The 17,341-nt window shown below is 33.2% G+C and overlaps 2 protein-coding genes across 2 annotated transcripts; both read left to right on the top strand.

Annotated features, from left to right (window-relative positions):
* Window positions 1-208: 208 nt before the first annotated feature.
* Window positions 209-2,427, top strand: LOC101215979 (BURP domain protein RD22). Its single transcript, XM_004136252.3, has 3 exons — window positions 209-432; window positions 529-655; window positions 1,221-2,427. The coding sequence occupies exons 1-3, from the start codon at window positions 391-393 to the stop codon at window positions 2,162-2,164; spliced, it is 1,113 nt and encodes a 370-aa protein (XP_004136300.1). The 5' UTR covers window positions 209-390; the 3' UTR covers window positions 2,165-2,427.
* A 2,146-nt stretch (window positions 2,428-4,573) lies between these two features.
* On the top strand, window positions 4,574-15,584 carry LOC101208860 (protein ANTI-SILENCING 1). Its single transcript, XM_031882768.1, has 12 exons — window positions 4,574-4,820; window positions 5,390-5,770; window positions 8,258-8,426; window positions 8,527-9,251; window positions 10,373-10,399; window positions 10,973-11,065; window positions 11,972-12,050; window positions 12,150-12,240; window positions 14,240-14,345; window positions 14,447-14,563; window positions 14,656-14,865; window positions 15,077-15,584. The coding sequence occupies exons 2-11, from the start codon at window positions 5,426-5,428 to the stop codon at window positions 14,704-14,706; spliced, it is 1,803 nt and encodes a 600-aa protein (XP_031738628.1). The 5' UTR covers window positions 4,574-4,820; window positions 5,390-5,425; the 3' UTR covers window positions 14,707-14,865; window positions 15,077-15,584.
* The last annotated feature ends 1,757 nt before the right edge of the window (window positions 15,585-17,341 follow it).

Here is a 17,341-nt window from a genome sequence, read left to right as displayed (position 1 = left end):
CTATAACACCCACGTTACAATAATTAATTAAGAGGTTACTATGCGATTATGAATTAATTTTCTACAAATTCTTTTGACATCAAACAAATTATCTCGTAAAATTAGTCACTTCTATGTATCCTAACCCGAAAAAGTTAAGATTTTATTAAAGATGGGTAGTGTAGTGCAGTGATGTAGTACCATTTTGAAATTGTGTTGTTAAATCCACCTGTCCCATACGACATAATAGCCCATTTAAGTTGTTGAGGCGGAAGCAGTTGGAAGTTATACTCTTTTGACAAACTTTGCATTTCTTCTCCCCTTATAAATTAAACCTCTCCCACTCATTTCCATATCCTTTTAACTTATTTGGTATAGTTTGGTTTGAGCTTTTGTGGTTTGTTTGCTTCAATGGAGTCTCGTTTTTCACTTCTACTTCTTCTACTTATCTCCGTAAGCCAATTTTATTTTGTAATGTTATTATATATTATGATTATCTCTTTGTCATTTATATGGTTTTTAATTCTAAATTATGTTTTTTTATTGCAGCTTGGAATTGTTTGTAGTTATGCTGTTGCTGCTGCTGATGATATCCACGTCTCCCCTCAACAGTATTGGGATTCTGCCTTGCCAAACACTCCTATCCCCAAAGCTATTGAAAGTCTCCTTGGTTCGGGTTGGTATATGGTTATTTTGAAATAGTCTAACATCTAAAATAGATATGGTTGCTATATAATTGATTTTGAGGAATTAATAAAAATATTTTAAAAATTAATTTGAAACAATTAGAAGGTTATTTTGAAATTGTTATAAGCAGTTTGGTAGTGAATCAAAATTGGATTAGTTTGTATTATTAGAAGCATATGTTTTTTAAGTGAGTTTGGATGTGAAAATTTTGTTTAAATTATTCCAAAATCTCTTTTTGAAAAAGAATCTTGTGCTAAATTGTAACTTTAAAAAATTACTTTGTTTATATTTTCAAACACATTTTTTTTATAAAACATAATTGAACTGAAATACATTTGTACGATCAACCTCATAGTTTGATGTTTGATCTCAAAATATTTATAAAAATAATTAGAAGTTTATATTTTGTAAAGTTTAAAATTTTAATATATTTTGTAAATATTTTTATCCATTTTTTTATTTGTTAATACATACCTTCCTTGAGCAAAATTTATATTTTATACCACGTGAAGCAACTTGAGTAAAAATCAGAAATTAATTACTTTGTTTTCTAGATTTTGTGGAAGGAAAAAGCACTTCGGTGAATGTTGGTAAAGGGGGCGTAAACGTCAACACCGGAAAAGGTAAGCCTAAAGGCACCTCCGTTAACGTCGGAAAAGGCGGAGTTAACGTCAACGCTCCAAAACCAAAGCAAGGAGGCACTAGCGTTAACGTCGGTAATGGAGGCGTTAACGTCCACACCGGTCGAAAAGGTAAACCGATTTATGTTGGAGTTAAACCGGGCTCCAGTCCCTTTGTTTATAAATACGCAGCCACAGAAACCCAAGTTCACGATGACCCAAATACAGTCCTTTTCTTTCTTGAAAAAGATCTCCACCCTAGGTCTAAATTCACCCTTCATTTCCCTAAACAAACAACAACAACAACTAAGTTCTTGCCACGTCGTGTTGCCAAATCACTCCCTTTCTCTTCCCAAAAACTGCCCCAAATCCTCACCCACTTCTCCATTCCTCCCACAAGTCTCGAAGCTGAGTCGATTCGAAACACGATTGACCAATGCGAAGCACCTGGCATTGTCAGTGAAGATAAGTTCTGCGCTACGTCGTTGGAGTCCATGGTTGATTTCAGTACTTCTAAGATGGGAAAGAAGGTGACATTGGTCTCGACAGAAGTCGAGAAAGATACAAATTTGCAAGCGTTTACTGTTGTAAATTTGACGAAGAAATCATCAGTAACAGACTCTGCAGTTGCGTGTCATAAGTTGAGCTATCCATATGCAGTGTTTTATTGTCATTACGCACAACACACCCGTGTTTACAAGGTTAGCTTGTTGGGTGCCGATGGAACTAAAGCTGACGTGGCAGCCGTGTGTCACACCGACACGTCAGATTGGAATCCAAAGCATTTGGCTTTTCAGGTGTTGAAGGTGAAGCCAGGGACAGTTCCAGTTTGCCATTTTCTTCCAGAAGACCATGTTGTATGGGTTTCAAAATACTAGAAAATTTGGAAACTTATTTGTGTGTTTGTGATTGGTCCACGTGGCACATGTAGGTTTGAATAAACATGAAATACTTTTCATTGTAATATTATATCAATAGGTCATGTAATACACTTTTTTTCTAATGTAAGGACTTTAATGTAACTCTAATGTTATTAGTTATCATGGTAGTAAATTGTGAAATGCTGCTTTTGAGTGACATGTGTGTAGTTTGCTACTTTAGTTTAATAATAAATAGCATATCCTCTCTCTTGTATTGATAATTATTTAGGTTGGATTTGATAACTATTCAAATTTGCTTTTATTTTTATGTTTTATTAATCACTTTTTAAATCTTTGTTTATAAAAAACAAAATTTATATGTGTTATTAAAAAAAACTATGTTTCTAATCACATCTTTATATATTATCGTGGTCTTTCCTTTACAAACATATGAATTAATTATTAATTAAAATTTAAAAACAATAAATAGTTTAACGTTAGGGTTTTTTTTAAAACTCAAGTGATTTTCTATAATTACACACAACAAATAAACTTCAAGTACACCTTACGTATTTATAAGTTTAAAATTTTAAAATCTAAATATCTGTCAAACGAAAACGAAACCTTAGAGCTAGAATAATGATAATCCAACCATCAACTATATACTAAATTAATGAAGGAAAAAGAAAGACAACTACGCCCCCAAATGAATTTAATATTTTACAAATTTATATATATATTGGATATCTATAAAATCTCTAAAATATATGTATTAATTAGTCAAAGCGAGTTTAACTCAATAGTATTAATATATGTTTTGATCCAAGAGGTTAATAATAGTCAATTCTCTGTCGTTGTTGCTATCGTTATTGTACTGGTTAGAAAATTCATCTAGACATATATTAACCCATAAAGGTTAGAAACTTCAAATTAAAGGTTTGAAATTATTCAACAAAACTAAATCATACAACTATATGTGCTAGTGATGGATGGCCACATGGTTGGCTAACATTAAATACTAATTAGATTGAGATATTTATATGGTTGATGGAAATAACAATAAGAGCAAAATTAGTCATTTTTTTTGTGGGGTGTAAGTTTTAGTATTAAAATAAACTTTCTTTTAAGAAACTGTATACAAATAAAACCAAATTATTTGTTTTCTAAGTACACATATATACGAGCTTTAAAAAAACATACATACACGAGACCATTGTAAATACAACAATCAAATACTTAAAAAAAAAAATTTGCTTTAACCCTAATTTATCTCCGTATTTTAATACAACGAATGAACTCTTACCCAAAATCTTAAAAAAAAATAAAAATTAAGATGTTACTTTCTTTACTTTTTCAATTATGGTTTTTTTAAACCAATAATAAAAAGTATATAACAAATAAAGTAATTTGAAATAAGAAGTAACTTTATAGACTTAATTAGGGCAACTCATGAACCTCTCACTCCCCTAGAAACTACTCTCAAACTAAAGAGAAAGCTCTCAAAAATCATGATCAATTTAGTTTGTCCCCAACTTATTTTATGTATGTCATTTTGTTTTAAAGAAGTTCATCTAATAAAATGTTTATTATATTTAATTTTTTCATTGCTAATTGATATATATATCAACTTGAATCCCTTCTAAAAAAATACAAGACTCGGATATCAGTTAATTTTTTTTAGTTAGTTATTTTAACTCGAACTCCTTTTTCACCTCAAGTTTGTTATTTATTTATTCTATTACGAGCTAACATTATGAGTAATCTAAGGAGAAGATAATAAGCCTAATTACAATTAGGTTTAGCGTCTTTGTCAATATTAATACATGATTTGTTTCTATTGATTAAAATTTGTATCATTGGTTTAAATTGACCACCTAAATTAATATACTAAAACCAAATAAAATCCCGGAGGGTGTAGATAATATTTGAATTCCATAAAAACAATATATGAGAAAAGTAGTGAATCGTTTTCACTTAAATTACTGTTAGAGATGGTTTATAGTAAAGGTGAGCATGATAAACCGAAAAACCAAACCGATCCTTATCTATTGATGTCAAAGTATGTTGGACACTTTACTAAACTGATTATAGTCGGTTCAAGATTGATTTTGTACTCTGACCGACCGATGATCACTCAGAGTTACTAGAACCCATATTTTGTTCATTGGAGTTGGCCACATGAAAAGTGATCGTTGGAGTATGTTGACAAAGTGTGACAACAGTAGTCGATGACGATAAGTGATGAATGGAGATATCAAGAACATAGTAGAAAAGAGAGTTAGGTAAAATAACAAATTTAAAGTTGATAAATGCACGTGGGTGAGCCAAATATTGGGCTAGGTGAGTCCAATAATTAGAACGGGTACAAAAGTCGGAGGCCCAATTTGTTCGGAGGAGTCCACAAGTCCAAAATTTCTGGTTCCTTCCAATTTGAAAGTATTTTACGGGCCAATTACCCACGCGCCGCACGCGCCCGCTCAAACGCAGGGTAGCGGAGCCTCACCGCGCGCTTGCGATTAGGGTTTTATGCTGGTGGGTTCTACTACCTGAGTGATTTCACGTAAACTGTTCATTTTCCCTCCAGATTTCGGTCTTTGTGGTTTGAGCTCTCTCCATTTTTGTACCCTTGAGGATCTCCGAACAATCACTCTTCACCTTTCATGGTCGCTTTCAGGTCTCAAAACAACTCTGTTTGTAAAATTTTGTTTACGTTGTCCTTCTGTCCTTCTTGGTTGTTCTTGAAGTTTGAGCTAGAATAGTATTGGAATGTTGGATGAGTTTCGCGCTGGTTTCCGAATTTTATTTGCTGAAAGAAACACTTGGGCATGGTGTTTGGAGTTCTGAATTTCTCCACTCTAATTCTTTTTACTTTTATTTTTTAATATACGGTCGAGTACTGAAATAACGGGGTTTTCCCTGGTTGGGACTCTGGATTTCTGTTTGTTCAAGTGAAATTAGTTCCTCTTCATTTCAGCTTATGATTAAACAAAATTGAAGTTGAAGTAGCCTGTTTTGTTTCTTATGCAACATTGTCATGTTGATTATCTGCTACATTTAACTAATCAGTAAGGCATTTATTCGTGCACGCATGCATTATATTCTATGAGCGCGCCCCTGATAATTGAATCGTTGTGCCAGATATATATATTTTAAACCATCTGATAAACTGGTTAATCATTCGTATTGACATTCCTGTTAAATTTTTTGATGCTGTAAAATCTTGTGCATTTTCTTTGGTTGCAGCTGCAATTCTTATTGGAGGAGGCTTGCTTTGGTATTATGGTAGAAACAGAGCAAGTGGAGAACGTTGAATTTCAATGGGGCAAAAAGAAAGGAATTGGTGGGAAGAAGAAGGACGTGACCTTTTATGAATCTTTTACTTACGATGGTGTAGAATATTTTCTTTATGACTCTGTCTACCTATATAAGGAAGGTGAACCAGAGCCTTACATTGGTAAACTTCTTAAAATCTGGCAGAATCCTGATAAGACAAAGAAAGTAAAAATTCTTTGGTTTTTTCGATCTTGTGAGATTCTTAATTATCTTGGAGGTGTAGACACACGGGAGAATGAATTATTTTTGGCATCCGGCAATGGTATTGGTCTTGCCAATATTAATTCTCTGGTAATTTTTAGCTTGTTGCGTTACTATTTCATGTCGACATACTCCTTCTCTTGATTCATTTACCCTGTAGGTAGACAGGAGCTAGTTCACTTGGTATTTCATCCAGAAAGAAAAAAAAAGAAAAAAAATTCACTTGGTATTGTTAAAAAATCATGAAAATATAGATAGTACTATATTTTAGTCTATATAAGTGTTGGTCAACAAGTGGACGGGAATGCTAGGATTTCGGCATTTCTCTTGACCTTTATCTCTCATAACTTTGAGTAGGAACTCTCAATATATTCTCGTAGTACGAATTACCTTTCATTGTCTTTTCCCTCGTCAATGCTCATAGCCTAGATTCTCCTTGTATGAACTATGGCGATAGAAGGTGATTTATACGAGGATAATATGAATCAACAATTCTCAATGTTCTCCTTGTATTAAAACACTTGCAGTTGCCCTTTTCCTGGTCTCTTATCATTTTTCCTGTTTAGTTTTGCATTAAACTGTTTGAATGTTTCTTTGCTGTTCTCTTTGGCCATCTTTTCCTCATTTTGGGCCTAAGAGTTTTCATTTATGATTCCCCTAACCTTTATGAGGAGTTTTTGTGCAACTAGTTCTTTTATATATATTTTTATATTTTTTATTTTTTTGTGTGTGTGTGTCTCACCATGTTTTTTTTCTTTTGTGTGGATAACAAAGCCCTTTTAACCAAATGTTTATGGCACTTATCCTCTGAGCATCGTGGCTAGGATCATTGCAAGTAAATGTGGCACCTGGCACCCATCCTTTTGAATAGTTAGGAATGAAGTTACTTTTTTCATACCCATCCTTTTGGATGGTACTCACTGGAATTTGTGGAAGTATATTTCGAAAGAGCTCCCTTCTATCGTTCACTTGGTTCTTCATGTGGTGGAGGAGGGAAAGATACTTTTGGGAAGGTCATGGGTGGGGAAGAGTCCTCTTTTTGTTATGCTTTTCCGTTTGTGTCACTTATCGTCTTTCAAAAATCATTTTGCTGTTGACTTTTTAGTGTCATCTTTTTCATTTAGGTTCTGTCATTTTCTTTTTGATAGGGACACTATACAGATATGGTTGCTTTTCTTTCTTTACTTGAAACCCATCTCTTTTAATTGGGGAGAATGGATGTAATATTCTAGAGCTCCAATCCTTTCGAAGGATTCTTGTGCAAGTGTATCTTTCATTGTCTTGTCAATCCGTCCCCCTTAGGTAAGTTGTCTTTTTGGTGCTTGGGAGGATTAAAGTCCCTAGAAAGGTGAGATTTTTTACTTAGCAGGTTCTTCATGGCTTGGCTAATACGTTGGATTGGATTGTCAGGAAGTTGCCTTTGCTTGTTAGGCCTTTTTATTTTTGGAAGGCAGAGGAAGACTTGGACCATATTCTTTGCATTGTGACTTTGCAAGTGGTGTTTGGGATTCCTTTTTTCAGATGTTTGGTATGATGAGTGTTCGTCATAAGAAGCAAGTGCTATGATTGAGGAGTGCCTCCTAAATCCTCCTGTTAGGGAGAAAGGCTGGTTCCTTTGGCTTGTTGAAATGTGTGCGGTTTTATGGGTTTTGTGGGGTGAGTGGAACAGTAAGGTGTTTAGGGGAGTGGAGAGGGATTCTAGGGATTATTGGTCCTTTGTCTGTTTTCATGCTTCCCTTTGGGCGTCGATTTCAAAGAACTTTTATAATTAATTTATAAGTGTGATTTTGCATTGTTGGTGATCCTTATTGTAAAAAGAATGCCTTTTTTGTGGGCTCCCGTGTATTCTTTCATTTTTTCTCCATGAAAGCCGTTATTTTCATTTAAAAACCATGTTTTCTCTTTACCAAAAAAAAATAAAAAAACCATGCTTTCTCTTTGTAACCCTTTCTCTAGAAGATACACAATTCGTAGAAGATTGAATTATTTGCTTGGAAAATTTTTCATCGGTGACTTAACACCAGCAACCATATCACCATCCTTTTATTCTTTTGGTTTAATTTGTTTAGTTCAATAAAGATTATTTGATCTTCTGTTTAACCGTTATTATTTACCATTTTTTAAAAAAACTTATCTTTCTACTTTTTATTTAGTTTTTCTTATTGAAAATTGAATAGTTTTATTTATATTTGTAAAGCTATTGAACAATACATATTGAGCAAAGTATGCTTACATAGGTGATCAAGCTAGTTTAACTGTAAGCAAAAAAATCAATACAAGGCAAATAATATTTTTATTATTTTACACAAAACTGTTGGTAATGATATTTACTTATTAATTTATTTAGTGCTCCTCACTCCACAATAGCCTTATGGCAATTAAATTTAGGACATTTGTTGCAGTGGTATATTTTTTTTTCCCTTTTCAAAATCGTTAAAAAGGAAAGGAAAAAGTCAATAGAAGGAATGGATTGTGTGTGAGTGAGACTGTTTTTTTATTTTTGTTTTTGAGTGAGACTGTTTTTTATTTGTTTATTTTTTAGTAATCCATGTCCTTATATTTTGTATCTCGAGCCAGGAAGTACTTGCTGGAAAGTGCAACGTTCTCTGCATTTCAAATGACAGCAGAAATCCACAACCTTCTGATGAAGCACTCAAAAAGGCTGATTTTGTATTTTGTCGTACATTTGATGTTGGAAAACAAGAGGTCTGCAATGAGATATGTGATAAAATTGCTGGAGTGGAAGGTCTGAGTTCATTGTTTAAAAAAAATTTCGCAATAGTTTTACCTTAGGTTGGTTTGTTATAATCTGATCTCAAAATTGATTGTTTCTTTTTCAATCACAGTTAAACTTTTACTTAATAAAGCAGATTCGTCAAAAGATGTTAAGAGGACCGATAAGGATGGGAAAGATGCAAGTGGCATTGCAATTGTAAATACTCAATTAGAAGATCCTTCTGGAAGGGACATTTCTAATGGAGAATTGACTCTGACGACTAATGACAGCTCTCTTGAGAAGTCCACAAAGGAAAATGTTGATTTGAAGGGTTCTATAGAGAAATCCTCCAATGAGGAAAAGTCGAGTGCACATGCAATCGAAAGAGGAATTGGAATGGGTAAAACTAGTAGTATTATTAAACATGAAAACATCTTAGGTGATAAGGTCCCTCCAAAGCTCAAAATTGATTCTAATGAGAAGCCTGGTAATGCTAAGGATGTCGAAGGTAGAGTTAAAAGTCTAAGGGAATCTGCTGAAGTTGAACATAGGCCAGCAAAGAAGACAAAACTCGATAGCTCTGTTCAGTTATCTCCTGGAAAGACCGAGAATGACATTGAAAAGCTTGGTGTTGATCACAACAATGGTGACACACTGGCTTCCTCACCTAAGGCTCTTGTTTCTGAAGATGCTTCCAGAGCCAAAAATGTAAAAGATTCTCATGAAACCAAAGGTAGCTTTTTAAAGAAGCCCAAGCTAGATGAGAAGCCAACAAAGGTTTCTAATGGCAAGAACCTAAAGGCCTCTTCCCTAATACACGGTGAAGTTGTGGAAGTTACTAGAAGGCCAGATGCTGTAAGTTGTATTTCTAGTATTGTTATTTCACTTCTCAATGTTAGCTAGGTCCTAGTCCTTTTTTCCTTAGCTTGTGATTGGACTTGTTTTTTTGTTTGTTTTGATAGAACACCAAGTAATGGTTCTTATTTGTTCATTAAGCAACCAAACTGTTACAGAATACAATACTCAAACCAGTCTTGAAACCACAGAACAAACAAGTACTATTACAGACAATAACCAAGTTCAAAATAAAAAGTTCAAACATCAAAAGTAATTTACAATAATGGAAAACACTTTCTAAGACTAAAGTAACTGAACAACTTCTGTAATTCTGCCCCTCCACTTCCAGAAACTGATTAACCACCCTCCATCTTTCCTTTCATCTCTCCCTTTTAACCTCCCCCCATGCAACTAACTGTGGTCCCCCTAAGGTGGTCTCCACTTCCTCCACTGTGCACGTGCAATTCCACTTGTCTTTCTTCTGCTATATTGTATTACAGTTGGTGGTCTATCAGTTTCTTTCCTTGTATGCTCTTGTTCTTTAATTTCGCTCAATGAAGCTAAGTTCATTATTAAAATTTAGAAGAATTATTGAGTTACATAATATAGTATGATCCTTTCGGTCTTTTGACCTATACAATTAGCAGTTGTGGAATATGATGGGACACTCGATTTTTGCCTCATTCAGTTTCTTATTGCTTCAATAAGTAGCATTTTGCTCTTGCATTGAAGCACTGGATTTGGGTCATGTTAATTATGGTTATTACTGGAGCTGATGCCCATGTCCTCTTTGAAGTTTTTAAATTTTTTTTTTTATTTGTAATTGTGCCTAGACAAAAATTTTACTTAGTTTAGTTAGAAACCCTTTCAGTAGAGGGCTTGCTTTTGTGGGTTGTTTTTCTTATGGCCTTGTGTTCTCTCATTTTTTCTCAACAGAAGTAGTTTCTGAAAGAAAAAAAAGTTTTACTTGATACACTTCCTTGTTCTTGAGAGCTCCATGTTTATTTAGTATGAAAAATGTAGTAGAATTTGGATCCTTTTACAATGGTTTGATATGTCTTCTTGTTTATTTTGGTGTAAAAATTTTATCAAGATATTTTTTAAGTTTCTGATTGTTTTTGTTTTCAACAATTGAACAGGATAGAAGCAGATGGTTCAAGGGACTTGTAAGTCAATCTTAAACTCTTTGGTCGCACATCATTTTAGTTATTCATATTTTTAATGTCAGATCCTCTTATTGTATTTGGTGGCTGATGCCAAGTATAACTTTTTTTTCTTTCTAATTATTCTATATTCTATAATCAAGACATCAATGCTTTCATTTTCTTTGTTTAATTTAGTTTGTATTCTTCCGTTGAATTTTTATTTTCAGTTTCTACGTGATTGTATTTTGAGCATTAGACTCCTTATAAAAAAGGCTACGTCCTTTTTGTATTCATTATGTCTATGGAAGGCTTCGTTTCCTTATAAAAAAGGCTACATCCTTTTTGCGTTTACAACCTTCCGAACTTTTGTGCATTTAGAAGAACTTTTTCAAATCTTCCATTAGGTCAGTTGAACCTTCTCATTTTTAAATTTCTTTTAACACAATTGATTGATGAAAAGTTCCTCATTTTTTGTACCTAAAAACTAAATAGACCCCATTTACATGGCCAGTTCTTGAGATATGCTTATCTTGCTCTTTCTATGGTTTGATATTTATTATTCTAAACCAATTAAACTGATTATCTCTATGCCAGCCGTGGGAAGAAAGAATAAAAGATGCACATGAGCAAGGAACACTTGTTCTAATTCAGAATTTGGATCCATCTTACACTTCCGGTGAAGTGGAGGTAAAATCAATTCTTTGATTTGATTGGTTGATGTGGTGTGTGATGGGGAACCGTATGTAGTATGAAGTAATCTTTATTGATATTCTCTAATCATTGACTGTACATGTCAGGAATTCTACCCTTCTGTTTCTTATTTTTCAAAGATGCACAGAAGTCTCTCTATTTTCTCACTATAGTTTTCTTCCTCTTTCTTTCTTAGTTTCTCTTTTTATTACAGTCGTACTAACTAATTTCTTAACTACTAATGTAACTTCCTGATTAACTGTTTGTGTCAACAGTCTTCTAACAGCCTTCTAACTAACCAGCCTCCTAACTAACTTTCTTCCTTCTGCTATATTGGTATATGACTGGAGGTCTATCAGTGTGCTACTTTGGACAAAATAAACTTTTGGTCCATGAGATTTCAAAATGGAAATTTTCTTTAAAGTTTGAAAATTAATTGTTAAATGGTCCATAAACTAGAGTTGACTGAATAAGCTACATGCATTGTTGGGGTTGGAAAATTTAATTAGATTTCCATTTATACTAAGTTTGAAGGCAGAAAAGACCTGACTGCCCCTATTCCTACTAATCAAATCTTGTGGTATAGCAGGCAATCTCAAATTTCTAGCTACTGCTATTGGTTTTTATTTTCTCTTCTACCACTAGGCCGTCTTAATTCAATGCGCATGGTCATGGTCAACATTAACCTAAAACTATTTAAAATCTAATTTTCAAACTTCAGGGATCAAATGTCTCCTTTGTAACATTAGGGATTAAGTAGACACTAATCCCAATTTTACAGATTAATACTATTTTTTGGCCATGGCATATTCTTTTCTAAACCAGTTCAATTACCACAAATTAAATTATTTATATGTGGTTAGTACATCTAAGTCAGATATCCCTTCCTGTGCAAACATTCAGGATATTGTCTGGCATGCCTTCAATGAGAGTTGCACAGCTAAGATGATTCAGAAAACTGCAAATTCTATGCCTCACATAGGTCTGTTCTGTACGATCTCTGATGAAATGGCTGTGTGGTGTTGAATTTTTGTTATTGTTTGAGCTCCTTGAGAATTTTGTTGTCTGTATTATTTTGTAGGTCAAGCTTATGTTGTATTCAAAACCAAGGAAGCAGCAGAGAAAGTGGTCAGAAAATTACACGAAGGTTGCTTATTACTTGCAAATGGAAGGTAAGTTTGGGTTCAGTATAGTCTTTACTGCTTTCAGATAATCTATTTTATTCCATTGGTCCCTCTTCTCTATGATCTTGTTTGGAAGCTTCTGGCCACCTGGACTAGTTTAACATGCCAGTTCTTGGGCCTTGATGTTTCATCAGACCGGTGATTGGTGGTTTTTTTATTTCACTGTAGCAGTAACTATTTTGATAGTTGTCTTTCCCTTCTACTTTTCGCATTTTAGTTTGGCACCTTTGCTATTTCTGGTTATCTATTTTAGAACCTGGAGATGGAATGATAGAATCACCTTTTTATGTTGGTCACATTTTAGAGTTGTACGTATTAGCTTTGGCAGATGAAAGAGGCTTTAAGTTTTGATATCAATGATGAGTGTAAGAATGTTGTCCTCAAAACTGGTTTGCTAGTTCACCTTGGTACTATTGTGAAATTGACAAATAAAGAATACATAAAAATGTTAAATATTAGAGAATCGACACAAATTTTTACGTGGTTCACTAACACAGTATTTGCTACATCCATAGGGTAGAGGGAGAACAATTTTATTAGAGAGAATGTTACATAATACAGGATATTGGCATCTTTAGTGTTGAGGAGTTTATACAGTGCACTTTAAACCTTAATGTCATAAACGTAAATAAACCATAGATAATAAAATATGCTAAAATATAAAGTTCCAAATAACAGATTCAAGGCATTTCAAATAAGTCAGTGATGGAGTTCATGGAATACTATCAACCAATTTTATTTAGACAAACAGTCAATGATGGAGTAAAATACTAAATCAGTGCTACTAAGTGGTAAATGCTAAAGGTAATATCAATGACTAAAAGACATGGGGAATTTTTTTCATCAATTATTTAAACTAATTAATCTATCAAAACAACCAAGACCAAAGTTACAAAACTCATGGAATAATTACATGTTTTTTTTTTTAAAAGGAAACAATGTTTGGTCGCCAAACATGTAATTTTTCCATAAGTTAAGAAGGTACAAATAATAGTCTCTCATCAACACAATTAAATCTCATTAACACAAAGAAATCCTAAATCTTTCAATTTTAGAACTACTTCAGTTGTAACCTAAACCAGTTCTCCCAACCATAAGATTGATATCTTATATCAATTAATCTGTTATCATAAATGAAATAAAAGAAATCAGTCAAGACAATCAATTGATCAACTCATAATGTATGATGGATACATCAACACTTCCTTCATAATGTAATTTTTCCATCAGCACTGAATGTTTAACTATTCATGTTCAAGAATAAACAATCAAATCTAATGAAAAATTCCTTCAGAAGATTACCAAGAGTGAAGGGAGAGTAGAAAAATTAAATTAGAATAAAAAGATATCCACGATTGCGAACTTCAAATTTTTTCTCTCCTCCTTTCGTGTTGTCTTACTCCCATAAGCTAACATCTCAATCTATAAGTTTCTCCCAATAAAATCTTCCCTTGCGGCATTCGTGAGCTTCAATTTTATAAATGTAGCTCTTGACACCACGGGCATCATCTCAATGTGCTAGCCTAAATAGCACATCTTTTCCATTCATAATTGAGACATTAAGATTAAATACTTGTGTGTGCATCCTTTGATGTAGCAACAAGACGCCACAGGACATTGTTTCATACTTCCTTGTGGGTCTTCTGGCTTCCTTATTGGTGGCATCTCAATTCCTGTCCACTTGGGCATTTTGGGTTTTTTTCTGCTGCTGTGTGATGCTATAGCTGTCTCCTTGGGTCTTTGGCCTCATTTGTCTCAAGAAACTCCTTGCTTGCCTTTGTTTTTATCCAAATTAACTGTATTTGATGGTGTATTCTTACTTTAAAATCTTTTCTTTTATTAAATTGCTCTTTGTCTACAATGTGAATATATGAAGATATAGTCTGGACTCTGAAAATTACCTGAGACTAACATCAATCAAGCATTAAAAATAGCTCACAAGGTGTTTTATCTAGCTTTCCTAACTAATTTCCTTGCATTTTTTCAGCGTTCTTGTTGGTAGCTTTGAGACTCCTCATCTTTCGTCAAAGAAACAAACTTTCTTCGGGCATCACTGTATCGATAAGCTTAGACATCAAATGCAACGTGAGATGGTAATGCGTGCCTCTTTCAAACTGATTGCACTATGTCTAACCTTCATACCTATTCACTCCCCATTTCTTCATCTATTCATTGCTTTTTGGTTACTTCCCAGAAAGGAGCTGTATCAACTTCGCATTGTTCTCAGCCAAATACAATAGAATATGACATGGCCATGGAATGGTGTTTACTACAAGAAAGATCAGAACTTGTCGGCAAACAGTTGTTCAAGGTCTAGATTTTAATCTATTGAACTTATAATGATGGAAAGTTATCATGATTTGGTACCTTTTTTAACTAGCATTTGTTATTTTTTACTTCTAGCAACAAGAAGAAGAGTTAAGAAAACTCAAGAGCAAGCTGAAATCTAGATGAGCTCCATTCTCCAATACTTTCAATTGGGCGAGAATGCTTTCGATGTAGCATATTTTGAATCAAGGGAGTGCCTTACTCTTGCAAGTACCGGAAACGATAGAATTACTTCTCTTGCTTTTTGCACTTTGTCAAAGTGGAGTAATCGGCGATTGTACATTGGTAAACCTCTTTGATCTTATTCAAATGTCAAATATACCCATTTTCTGCTCTAATGACTTGGTTTAATTTCTCCGGTCTAGCATTTGTGTGAAAATTGTATTGTTTCCTTTTCATTAAAACAAGAAGCGATCTGTGTTTCTATAGTATGGCAGTTGAATGGCTCAGATTGTTGTGTTTATTGAACGAGTGAATTAATACGATCTTCTGGCAGAACTGAGATCGGTTGGACAAGGTCCTAGCTTTTGGAGGATCAGATGAAGCATTTTGAAAGAGCTTAATGAGATGAAATTTCTGGGTAAACTTTGAGGCTTTGGAATCAATACAGCTGCATGTGGCGACATGGTTAGTTATATCATTACTTACTGGTGCCCCGTTATGGGTGTTGAGTGTATATGGAATTTACATATTTATTCGAAACATTGAACCAGGAAGTATTTGAGTGGTTCACTATCTATCCATGGCGTTCTTCTCTGCCTCTGCTAAAATCAGTTTTTAGTTTGGGTTTTGATGACATTATTATATCTAATAGTTTTGGTGCTCAATTTAGTGTAGTTTTGTATAGAGTAAATGACACATTAGGTAAAGCTTTATGCCACCAAAGTGAGCTTAGCTATGTGGTATTGCCATAACATCCGTCTCTAGATCTTGAAGGTTCAAGTTGTACTAGAAAAATCATTTAGCATTATCTTGCAATAGAAAAATTACGCATTACCTCAGGATTTAGTTCTCTGGAATAATTTTCTAATCAAGGTTTATATTTTAGTTGAAATTTTTTGGCGAAGGGGGTTTATTCCCTAGAAGTTCGACCCTATTCTTTTTGGTTTAGGCCTAATATACTTCTTGCCTTCAACATCAGACATGACAATAAATGAAAGCTTGGTGTTGGGTACATATGATGAATAGTTGATGATTTGATCCTCTAATTTATTGGCCGTATCTTTTCTTTTTAAAAAACGTAGTCTTACAATTTAAATTATGGTTTTTAATTATAAATTTCCATTCGATAGCGATTCTATGTTTTGTTCTAAAAATCATTTTTGGGATTTTAGCCAATGTAAAAAATAGGTTGGATCTTAAATTTGATGTGTTTTATTTATGTATAGGCTTTTATGGAGAATTCCACGAACATTTCAAAGCTTGATGTTTCTTTTTTTTTTTATGAGATGGATTAATGTTAATTTCCCTTTAATAAATAATGGAAGATTTAAGTTGGAACTATTAGAAAAGAAACCTAAAAATTATTATCAGCTCTTTTATCTCCTTTAATACAATACAGATGACAATGTATTGTGATTGATTTGCCAAGAACATTTCAAATCTTAATATATATATATATATATATATATATTGTAGTGTGCGTGAGTTTGATGGTATTATTGAAAATTTGATAATAAAAAATTGTCAAAAAGGAGTTTTTATAAAATGTCAATTAAATAGGCAATGTGAAATATTTATAAAGAGGGACGTAGGTGCCAAAGATGTATTAAATTTTATTTTTTGTTATTGGATGAGTATTCTTAGAAAATTGTGTTTGAAACAGTACCATTGAATAAAATAAAATAAGAGTTATTTTTCATCTTTTAATCACGAGTTTGTAAATACACTTTTAAGATTCCCAATATCATCAATATGGAAAAAGATCATTAATTTCTAATTTATGCCCATTTATTCTCACTTAAAAAATGTATAAAATTAATATTCATTCAATTTACCTATGCTTTAAGACTGCTACCTACTCTATTCGTTATTCAAGATTCTTTTTCTTATATTATATTATATAATACAATACATCTATGAGGTTGAAAAACAAACCTTCATTCAAATATATACGACTAAGTTATAAATTTAGCTATCAAATTTAAATATTAGCACATAATAGTCTATTAATCATAAAAGTTTTACTATATTTATGATTTATGTACATTTAATTATTAACCCTAAAATTGGTATGCATTACCATGAGTTGATGGTTATCATAACATGATAACCATGGCTTAAAAGTCAAATAATAAATCCAATCATCACGTTTATATTTTAATCCTAATTGGGGAAGTCCCATCATTTTTTCCATTGAAATAATGTACTAGAACTCAATTTACATTATACAAATAGACAAGGCTGTCACTTTCTGACTCTTTCCATATCTACACACAAAAAAGCAAAATTAAAAATGAACTCTTTCGGCTGCTCTTTTCTTGTGTTTAAGAACAAACCAATCTCAATTCCCTTTTAAACCTACCATCTCCATTTGATCTCCATTTCTCTCTCAACCTTTCTACCCTTATTTCATCGACCCTTTTGGTTTTTAGTTCTAATTTTCATCTTTGAAGCTTCATGGGAATGAAATGGCGAAATTCACGTAGTCAAAGTATCAGATTGGGACAGAGCTGTGTTTCTTCAAATGAACAAGAAAGCAAAAGATTGGGATGGCAAATTTTGTGGAGAAAGTTGAAGAAGGAGAAGAGAAAAATGTTCA

This window comes from Cucumis sativus, chromosome 3 (genome assembly GCF_000004075.3).
Source record: "Cucumis sativus cultivar 9930 chromosome 3, Cucumber_9930_V3, whole genome shotgun sequence".
Taxonomy (NCBI): domain Eukaryota; kingdom Viridiplantae; phylum Streptophyta; class Magnoliopsida; order Cucurbitales; family Cucurbitaceae; genus Cucumis; species Cucumis sativus.
This window is presented reverse-complemented; position numbering and strand designations above follow the sequence as displayed.

Bases quoted from the DNA above. Each gene is read 5' to 3' on its own strand.
- LOC101215979 (XM_004136252.3), top strand. From the start codon at position 391: ATGGAGTCTCGTTTTTCACTTCTACTTCTTCTACTTATCTCC. The intron at 433-528 runs GTAAGCCAATTT...TTTTTATTGCAG, and splicing joins TACTTCTTCTACTTATCTCC to CTTGGAATTGTTTGTAGTTA. The intron at 656-1,220 runs GTTGGTATATGG...TTTGTTTTCTAG, and splicing joins TGAAAGTCTCCTTGGTTCGG to ATTTTGTGGAAGGAAAAAGC.
- LOC101208860 (XM_031882768.1), top strand. From the start codon at position 5,426: ATGGTAGAAACAGAGCAAGTGGAGAACGTTGAATTTCAATGGGGCAAA. The intron at 9,252-10,372 runs GTAAGTTGTATT...ACAATTGAACAG, and splicing joins TTACTAGAAGGCCAGATGCT to GATAGAAGCAGATGGTTCAA. The intron at 14,564-14,655 runs GTCTAGATTTTA...TTTTACTTCTAG, and splicing joins TCGGCAAACAGTTGTTCAAG to CAACAAGAAGAAGAGTTAAG.